The sequence below is a fragment of the Camarhynchus parvulus genome, chromosome 8 (assembly GCF_901933205.1).
Source record: "Camarhynchus parvulus chromosome 8, STF_HiC, whole genome shotgun sequence".
Classification (NCBI taxonomy): Eukaryota; Metazoa; Chordata; class Aves; order Passeriformes; family Thraupidae; genus Camarhynchus; species Camarhynchus parvulus.
In genome coordinates, this window is record NC_044578.1 from 14,129,896 (window position 1) to 14,140,675 (window position 10,780).

Below are 10,780 nucleotides of genomic sequence, written 5' to 3' on the forward strand. Positions count from 1 at the left end.
CCACCTTCAATGCCTGCCCACACAGCAGCAGCAGAGAGTGCACTGTCTTTGCCTGCAGCACTCACCCCACTGTGGAAGAAATAATGGCTTTTGTGCTTTCTGTACTCTCAGATCCTGACAGTCCATGGTCAGACACTCACACCCACTGATGCCTGATCTGGCTCTCCCATCACAGCCAGGTTTCTGGCATAGCTTTAATAAACTATCAAACTACCTACTTTGAAAGCAAGATAAGGAGGAGGAAGAGAAGAGGTAAGCATGAACTATTTCATGAAATTCACAAACCAAGACAACAGGTCACAATTCTCTCCAACCAGGCCGGCAATCCTCCTCAAGATGCACAGAAACTACTCAAAACATAAATACTCAATGAATGCCAAACCTGCACAGTCAGGCAAGTTTCTTCTCTCTATAGGAGCTTAAGGAGGGTGTCCTTACATTGCTTACACTTTGTTTCCATGCACAAGAAGTCTCTGAGAGGTATTTATTCCATTCACATGAAAAAACAATTTCATGTACTTGAAAGACAAAAAGGATGGCAGTACAGAAAGTTTTCTTCATTACAAAGTGTTTTTCCATCAGGCAATTATTTATAAGAACTTTTGTTAACACTGGAGTTGAGGTTCTGGAACAAAGTGGATATATTGTTTACTAGCTTTGCCAGTCGATCTCCTCTTACAAAACCTCTCCCTTCCCCCTCTCCTTTTCCAGCCAAGTCAGTCCCTTGCATAGCTCAGGAGTTTCCTTTGTCACCAAGATCTCCTTTTCCACAAATTGTCCCTTGAATAATGCCATCTTCAATGTAGTGGCCCGAGATATCCGTGCTCCTGCAGAGAACTGTCGAGGGGATCCGGGATGATCGTCTCTCCTGGCTCCTATCCTCAGAGGAGCAGCAAATCATCCTTTTCATGGTAGCCCACATCTCATCATCTTTGTATGAATAAATTATTGGATTCATGACAGAGTTCAACAGGGCCAAGAGAAGAAACCACCTTTTAACATGCTGAATCCCACAGTCAGTACAGTTCAGTCCATCGAGCAACAAGACAACCAGGCCAGGGGTCCAGCAGACAACAAAGGCACCTAGAAATATAGGAGACAATAAAAAGAAAACCAAATCTGACTTCAAACGTCTAGGGTTTTTGGAGTGTTTAATATCTTACAAGATTATTGCTTTTGTCAAAATTCTACACAAAAATGAGAAGAGCAGGAGAGGACAAAATTCTAATGACAGTAGCAAGGTTATATCTGCTACAGCTTTTCTGCCAAGCCCGAAGCAGGAGGCAGGGCAGCTCTCAGAAGACTGCAGGGAGCAAGAATCTGAGCTGCTGACAGCATCAACTCAAACACACATGGAAAAGGTCATCACAACAATGATTTATCCATGCTGATAAATAAACAAGAGCCCTGGAGCATTTAAAAGCAGAGAACTGGCACTGGAACACATTTCATCTCTTTCATGTACTGGAGGAGAAGATATCAAGTGGTTCACTTCCACCACTGCCATAATATGATCTAAAGAGACAAGTCTCCTGCCACCCCACAGCTGACTCTGCAGTGCCAAATAATAAGACAGGTGTCACACAATTTCCACATGTCCTGGCTGGGAAACCCATAGCTAGTGTAGGATGTGCCACTCCCTAGAACACACAAGCACTGTGGGCTCCCCTGTCAGAGCTGAGCCCACCTCCTTCCACTGCTCCCTCCCAGGCTCTGCATGCTCACACACAGAAATTCAGCTGCAGGCAAAAAATTTAGTTGCACAGGAAAAGAGAGGAGGAACAAATAGATGAATTGGTGAAGGTGAAGCGAAGGGAAATGAAGGGGTGGGGAAAAAAACCAAAAGCAAAACAGAAAAAGTATGAGGAAGTAAGTGCTTAGTGGTGGGGGAAGAGAAAACTCTGCGAGAGGCAAAAAAAAAATTAAAGGGAGAATGAGGTGGAAGAGATCTTAGACTGAGCACAGCGCAAAGAAAGCATTAAAACCACAGCTTAGAGGGCAGTTCAACATTGCATTTGCACCTCCCCGTGTTCCTGCACACCCGCACCGTGAGTGAGGGGGAGCAGGGGTAGCATTGCTACCAAATGCAGCCTCAGCCACCAGCTGGAGAGGGGCCCTGCACTGCCCCATCTGCCCCTTGGTCTCCCCCCTGCACTGCACCCCGTGATCCCTTGCCCAGAGCCCAGGGAAGGAGTAGCCATCTGCATGATAATACTAACTTAGCACAAGCCACAATTGCTGTCTGACATACAGAAATAGAAAATTACAACTCTGCCCAGCAGTCACAGTTTGAACAATGTACCAAGGAAATTCCAACCACTTATCACAACAGTTTCCCCATTTTGGAGCTTAGAAAAAAAATAATTCAACAAATAATAGCATCTATATGCCTAAAAGCTCTCTGGGGATGTGGATATCTGTTCAACAATTTTGGTAGAAGCAAGTCCACCTCATCTTTTCAGAGCTGCTGATATTCCCATCTCCAAGCTGTGGAAGCCAGCAGAGGGAGGGAGCCTGGCAGTGCCCAGGAGCAGCCAGGCAGCCACCAGCAGTGCTGCACACACGGGCTGGGGTCAGCAGCACCGACACATCAAGGACTGGGGTGGGTATTGCCCATATGACAGGCAGGCCATAATGGGATGTTAAGGGGATTTGTGTGATTTACAAAGAACTAGGGTTGCTGAAAAATGTATCAGGACAAGATGTTGTGGATCCTGCTGCAACCTTTTGCTCCTGGACTACAGACAAAATTCAGCTGATTTACTCTGTTCTAGGCAATGCTGAATAGAAAGGCAAGAGACCACTTTCTTCAGAAACTGCATTTTCTACTCTGCTGTACCAAGATTTTTGTGATGCTAAGTGCTAATTTCATGGTGTTAGTTTTGAGATACTGGTCAACATCAGTAACATTCCTCCATTGCCCACTGGCATTGGGAGCTGCATGCTGCCACCACAACACTTGTTTTCCCTGGTCAGTCTCTGTACTACACACTGGTTTGGCTCCTGACTGCTGAGTAAGCAGTTGTGAGCAGGGCACCAGCTCTCTCTTATCATCTACAATGGACAAAACACGGCACAGAATTGCTGTCCTGGGGTTCACCAGCAAATCCCATCAGTTTTAACAAGTGCTGTAACCCAACCGCCCAGACAATACTGTGCCTGGTTAAGTGTCTCAGCAAGTGTTCAGACACAGAGCTTCCACTAACAAGGGTCACTGGCAAAGCTGCCAATCCACCAGCTCCATGCAGAAACTGAGATGGTAACAAACCTTCCTTAGAACAGACACTGAAAGCATTTTGACTGCTTGTACCATAAAGAGTGCAAGGTGCAACCATGCTTGTAGGGAAACCAGCAGGAGGGGAAGGAGACCCCAAAAGGCACATTTAACAAAAGACACAGAAATCTCTCCTTCAAACAGAACCCAAGATTGCAGGCAGGACTAGTCACAAACTCATAGGATGTATCCCTGTCTATCTAAACAAGCAAAACCCTAAAAAGTTTCAAAAGTAAGGGAAGATAAAAGGCACCTGCAGGCATGTCTCCACACATTTCCCATGACCAAAAACAAGGACAGGGCAAAGCAGTGTCCGAGTTATTGGATAATGCTTTCTTGGAGCTGCTGCTTTGACTCTATCAAAAACACATTTTGCTCTTAGCACCACAGAGATGAAAGTGAGGCACGTCTCAGACTCGCAGCCTTGCTCAGATTTTGTTATTTTTACCACCAGGCTTTCAGAGGGAGCCATGGTTAAGCATAAAAATATACCTTAGTCTCAGCCCTTCGGCAATTTTCTTGTTTGCAGAATATTTATCCCATAGGAGCTCCCCTCCCTGACAAAGTGACACACTCCAAAAATAATTTAACTTCTGGGACTCATTAAAATTCACAAAAGTGACATGAAATACAGCCTGACTCCACATAGATTAGAACAACTTGGAGTCTCTTCACCAGATTATGGGAGATCACAATGCCTCAAGGTTACTTTGAGGACTTTCCATTAGATTTAACCATGGAATTTCTTGTAGATTACATCATCTCTGTTTAAAAATTAATTCCTGTGGGTCTGGAAGCACTACTGGTCCTTCAACAGCATCATTTCATAAACTCCTGCACATCAAGGCTGTCCCTGAGCATGCCAACACTGAGAGAAAGAAAAAGTGCAGTAGGTTCCAGATGCCAATGCCACATGTGTGACCAAGTTAAAACAGTAAGTTACTAATTAAACTATAAATTCACTGAAACTGAAAATCATCCCCTGCAAAGCTTCTATTTCAGCAGGAATCTCACTGCCAGGTTCAGAGGAGCTACCACATACACAACCACCTGAAAATCACATACCCACACATGTGCAGCCACTCTTCCTCAAAGCTGCAGTCACAGGCTGAGCCGGGATTGTGCCACAAGGTCAGCCCAAGGGGATTTTATCCCCTTTTTCCTGGTTTCACATCTTCCAGTTTCAACGAGATAACACCCTGTGTTTCAGCATGCCAAGGGGAAAGCCTTACTCCTATGCCTTGATGGACTGTTTTAGGGGTTATGGCAGGAATATGCAGATGACAGAGACCGGACTCCCAGCCTCTGGAAGGGACCCTCGAAGCCTAAGGGATGGTGCAAAAAGCCACCACAAGCTGTGGTCACCAGGAATCCATGAAATGACACTAAAATCTCAATTCCCCCAAGTCTCAGCTGTGAGGCCACAGGAGGGGGGCACCCAGAGAGGACAGGGATGTTTTGCTGGAAGGGCAGCCAGGCACAGCCCAGCCTTCCCAAGGAGGGAGCAGGAGGAAGCTGGGAGGAGCAGCATGCCAGCAGTACCCAACTACACACAGCCTCCTTCCACAGAGCAGCAGGATTTGGTCCTGAATCTCCCATGAAAGGAACAGAGCACATGTGGTAGCAAGAATATTGGAGATTATTATGCATTATCCAGCACAGCATCTCGGAATGGCCTTTTAGTTAAGATGGTATCAGCTGTGTACTCCAAAGCATTTTTGGATATTTCAGAAAAAAAACATTTAAAATAACTCCTTTGGACAAAACCCACGCGCTGCATGTAGCTCTAGGCTCTTGCATCAGTGGTTATAAGCAGAATTTTGGAAGAATCACTTTGGTCACTTGGTGACCAAGTGATCCAATTACTCCTGCTAATTTGAAAGTCCAGAAAACAAGCTATTTGTTTTTTAATGCATTTTTCATACAGTGCTTGAATGACTAGGCCAGGAGAGCACATTTCAAACTGTTAAAAAAAATAAGTTCTCATTCTTGGAAATAAATGGTTATAAAAAGCCCCTCAGAGTCAAAATTTGGAGAACTGATATGAAGGAACATGCCAAGATACATTTCCTCTGACCTATGAGCTTGAAGTAGACTGTACACCCAGCAACACCAGCACTAATTTAACTTCTTTGGAAGCAGGCTCTGTTTCAGTTTTGTTTCTGACTGACAAAGTAAATATACAAAATTAGGATCTCTAAAGCAGCACTCAGGCTAAGTTAAATTTGCCTAGTCCAGCACACAATAACATTAAATTTTCTGCCTGAATTATAGCTCAATTTCATGGCTGAAAAGCCATATGCTCTGAGTTAGGGGAAGCTAATGCTGAGCTTCAGATTAACCCATAGTCCTAAGGCCCCACTCCCTAGGAAATGAAATACCAAGGACATTGAGGGATGAGGGAATGGCAGCCACCACCCCTGTCCCTCCAACTCCCACATCGGGTGGAGGGTGCAGTCCTGCCTTCAACAGAAATGCTCAGAGAACTGCTTTTAAAAAGTGCTCTGTTTTCTGTCTCTTCCCAATGCAGCAGTGAACTACAGTCTACTCATCCCTATGCATTAGGGCAGGATCATATTTGGAGCAATTCAGAGTTTTTGTGCAGGGATTTTCTCCTTCCAGGTGGATGGTTTAGGTTTCATTGCACAGGAGCTCAGGTGGGGCAAAAGATCAAATCTTGCTCCTGCAAGTCAAGGGCAGAGGGATAGGAACAGCCACCAAATTGACTCTCAGAGAAGAACAGTTGAGGGATGGTTTAGAAGGAAAAGGCTTTGGCAGTAGACAAGCCAACTCCAGAAGACACAGAAGTATAAGTGAGAACCTTGTACATGCTTGAACTACCAGTCCACTTTCTTTTACAAGGTCAGGCACTGTGAAGTTTAATGGATTTCAGCTTCTGAAGCTCTTTACGACAGCATTGGTAGACAAAGGTGTTATGCAGCACAGCAATATTATTTTGGAAAAAAAAAAACAATAAAATCAGATACCAGACTGTGCAAACAGCATCCAAAAACTGCAAGGGAAAGAAAGTGTCCTCAGCTTGAGCTTCCTACCCTGGCAAGTCCTACCTCCATGAAAAATTACACTTTTCTCTCAGAACTCTCTAATACTACCATGCTGCAGTATGACACACCTGTGTCCCAGGTATACATGACCACCAGCTTTCCCAAAAGCTCCAGCTCTGCTGCACTGGCTCATCCAACCTCAGAACAGCTGTTAGAGCAGTGAAGCCATATTTGTGGGTTAGAGTCCACCAGCACCTGAGCCCAGCTTCACAAATGTCTCAGTGTATCCCCAGTTCCATCTGGAGCCCTGCTGGCATGATATTTGTTTTCCAGGACATATATTGTTCAGATTCAAGTAATTCTGGAGAAAATTTACTGCTACAGCTGATATTTGTTCTAAGGATCAGTCACCTGATCTGTTCATCTCTAATTTAATGCGCACTACATCACAATTCCCTGATGAAGTGATCTGAGTTGCTCAAGTATCAACAGTGCCTTTAGGCTAGAACCCAGGGCAAATCTCATGTTATGATTTAGAGATCTAAGGCTAGACTGTACCATCATTATCTAAAAGTACTTTGCACCATGCAATATCCACAGAATGAAGGTGAATCCTTCCCTTGAAAAGCAAACCTCTATCAAAGTCACAGACCCACAAGCCATTCTCTCCTTTTCCCAGGGAAGGTGCATTTCCAGGGGGAAGAAGTTTCTATGCCCAGGAAACAGCCAAGAGGAAGATGTGCAAAGAAAATCATTGACACCTAACATTAGTGCTCATGGCCTCGTGCAAATATTAAAAAACATTATTTTGAAAATGTTCTAAGTAATTATAAACCTTTACAAGCCTTTCTCCAAAGTGATTTTGTATCTTCCTACTAAAACAAAGAAAAAAACCAGCCAAAAACCTTTACCTTCAAAATTTGTATTTTGTAACAAGGCACCTACACTTTTCTTCTGTGTGTTGACCAGTCCTCTGTCTCAGGTTTCTGCATAGTGTGACAGCTCTTTCAGTGTCTCGAGCACACAGAAGTCTAAATGCCTCCAACACTTAAAAGTTCAGTGAGGTTTCTTTGTGTTAGGAGGGCTGAGCAATTTTTGTGGAGCTTTCTGTTGGTTTGTTTCAAATAAAAACTAAACCAAACTAACACAAACCAATTCACTGGCGCTGCCAGCCTTGCCCAGCACGGTTTGTGGTCTCTTACCTAAGACAGTCATGACAGTCTTCATAAGCTTCACAGGGGTTCTCCTCCGGCTGATGGACCCGCTAGTGTGTGAGGACAAGACGTTGGTTTTCCTCTGGACATACATGTAGATTCTTATGTAAACCACCACCATAATGAAGAAGACAACCAGGTTTAAGACACTCCAGAACACCAGGTAACTTCTGCTGTAAATGGGTGCCAGGGATGAGCAGACAGTAATGTCACAGAGGCAGTTCCAGCCCAAGGTCGGAACAGCACCCATGAAAATAGCAATGGCCCAGATGGAAATGATGAGGAAGGTGACTCTCTTCTTGGTGAGGTTGCTGTGGATCTTCATGCGCATGATGGACATGTGGCGCTCCACGGCAATGACCAGGAGGTTCACCAGGGACGCCGTCAGGCTGGTGTCCAGCAGACCCTGGCGCAGGAACCAGCGGTTCACTGTCAGCGTCTTCGACACCGGGCCCGTGTTGAACATCAAGAACACGTAGGCGATTCCAGCAAAAAAGTCTGCAGCTGCTAGGTTGGCCAGAAGATAGTAAAAGGGAAAGTGAAACCTCTTGTTCTTCACCACAGCTGCTATGACCAAGGAATTTGAGATAAAAATGAAGAGGCAGAAGAAGGTGCCAAAGCACAGAACACCGATGAGCTGCGGTCCTCTCCACTCATCCGCCGTGTCCGTCTTTGTCCTGTTGTAGAAAAAGTCCATGCGCTTGTCATAGTAGCATTCGTTCATCCTGGATTAAAGCCCCTGCATCCTAGGGAGGGTGGGAGGGAAAAAGAAAGAAGATTGACAATTAGCTAATAGTCCTTGCTTCGACCACCATACCTTCCTTTCTGGGGGACAGGGACACGAGAGGGTGTATATTTGCAGGCCTTAAGTAAAAAATCAAACTGTACAGGGTGGATACAGAAGATATTCTGGAGGACCAGAGTGCATGATGCTTGGATGAATCAGGAATTTAAAAATATTTTCCTACTTAAAAAATTCCAGCACAGTTCTTTTGCACAAGCGTTCATACTGTACAAGCAACAAAGTGGAAGTTGAAAAAATTACTTTCTGGAGGTCATGGAGAAAATCTGAGCAACAGCCAAGCCATTTTTGCTGTGAAATCCCATGTTTGAGCCACAGCCCCATCATTATTTCCATTTCTCAGTGTAGCCAGTTGGGATAGGGAAGTATAAATCATAACCCTTCCACTCTGACTAAGCAATAAAAGACCCATTGCAGAAAATTTTTTTTGTTTGTTTTTCACTTACATATTAATAAATGTAAAAATATATGTATATAAGATACTACAGGCGTATATATTCTGTGTGCATATCTGTTATTTACTACTAGAGAACTTCAGTAAATGTGCTGAAAAGGGAAAAATATTTTCTAGATATTTGGCTATTCTAAAGCCAAGAATTATTTTACTGGGCTCTCAAGCACCACACAGCCCAGTTATCTTTAAATCAAAATCCACTTCCCTACCCAACCACAGGTTAAAGCAAGCCCCAGGAGCAGCAGTAGTGCTGGGGTTTATTTCTCATACCCACTCAGCACTATTTTGGACACAGGGCTATTAAACCTGATGATGGAGAGGGAGTCCAAGTTCCAGCTTACATCACACTTCTGCTGCTCCGGTGAGGTCAATGTCAGCTGCTTTGGCAACTTCACTGCCTGTTTTATGAACCAAACTGAACCTGCACTAATTTACACAGGAGATCTGACAGCAATTACTCATGGCTGCTGGAGCCCATGCAGGGTCTCATAGCTCAGAAGGGAGAGTTTGTGTCTGACAATCACCAGCCCTCACATTCACTGTCAGTATCTGAAGAAGGATTTTGGCAGTTCATTAAGAGATATTGTATAGTTTTAGCAAAACCCAGGAACACAGCCATGGCACAAAATGCTAGCTATTATACAGAGTGGCACCAACAAAAAAACTAGAAGAGGTGGTTACAGGCAGAAAGATTTTAAAAAGCATAGGCTTTCCACCTCTGCATCTAAAATTGTTAGCAGATAAACATCAGGTTCACTTAGTCTATTATTACCCTGTGGTTATTTTACAGTTAAATCTCATCTCCCAAGAGACTGGGAAGCAAAGTAAACAATCCCCAGCAGTGGTTAATGCATCATTGTTATATTAAAGGTTCCTTCCAAGCTTTGAACTAAAAAGGTCCATCTTTTGTCATTTATGTTATGCTACTTGGGTTATTTCATGCAATATTTATAGTAATTTTAAATCAAATTACACAATTCCATAATGAATATTTTCAGGAACTTTTTCTTTTTTAATATTCTATTTTTCTGAACTAGATCCTTAGCCTTTTTTCCTTGATTTTTCTTAATTCTCACCTAGCAGTCAACATGAAAGTGGGCCACTTGACATTGTTGTCCATTTTATTACCCTCAAGAACCTGGCCAGCCCCTTTTTTTACAAAAGACTATTACTTAAAGCATCAAATTTAAATACATAGTCGGAACTAAGAACAGCTACTTAAGGACAAGAAGTGGAAGGAAACAAGTAAATCATCCCTTGTGCTGAAATATTACAGAGCATCCCTCCATCTAAAAATAAAAAAGCCTCAGCAATGCAGATCCACTGCAATGAGTCAACTGGAATTCAACGCCCACTGCTCCCTGCTCAGGGAACAAGGGGGAGTTGGGCAGTCAGCACATTCCCCATTCTCACCTAGGAGCAACTCAAAAATCAAATTCAGTCTGTAAGGGACCAGAAGTCCCTGAGGAGCTGCAGACAACAGCTACTGGAGTAGCCCAGTGCTGGGAACCCTGCCAGCAGAGAAGCCTCTGCTCTAACACATCAAAGCATCAAAGGACTTACTGAGCTTGACATTAAGCTTTTACAGAACAGCCCAAATGCCTGCAAATAGAAGCAGCATTTTGGGCAAGAATGGCAGGGAAAAGAAAAAAAAATCCCCAAAAGCCAAAACTGTGAAAATTACAGGGAAGGTTTTCTGAACATGTTGTATCTTACTGTGTAATCATCTCAACAGATGAATCTCTTGCTTGCAGTGACAGGAGAGTAAAGAAATCTACAGATGCTTTTTGCATCTCATCTGTTTAAAAGCTTAAAAAAGATCCAAAATATCAACTATGAATTTATTCTAAATACTTCAGCTTAATGAAGTCCCATCCTTATTTGAAGTAGTATTTGAACCAAAGAAAAAAACCATTCACACATCCATAATTCTCCACTGAAATAATTGCGCTACAAACACTTACTGTCACACAGCAGAGCTCAAACGACAAATGATTTTGAAAGAGATGTCTTGAGGTATTGAGGTGAGAT

At 43.5% G+C, this 10,780-nt stretch overlaps 1 protein-coding gene across 1 annotated transcript; it reads right to left on the bottom strand.

The window, feature by feature from the left end:
* Positions 1-733: 733 nt before the first annotated feature.
* On the bottom strand, positions 734-8,217 carry LPAR3 (lysophosphatidic acid receptor 3). Its single transcript, XM_030953633.1, has 2 exons — positions 7,482-8,217; positions 734-1,083 (listed from the first exon to the last, which is right to left on the bottom strand). Exons 1-2 carry the CDS (start codon positions 8,215-8,217, stop codon positions 734-736), a joined length of 1,086 nt encoding a protein of 361 aa, XP_030809493.1.
* Between the last annotated feature and the right edge of the window lie 2,563 nt (positions 8,218-10,780).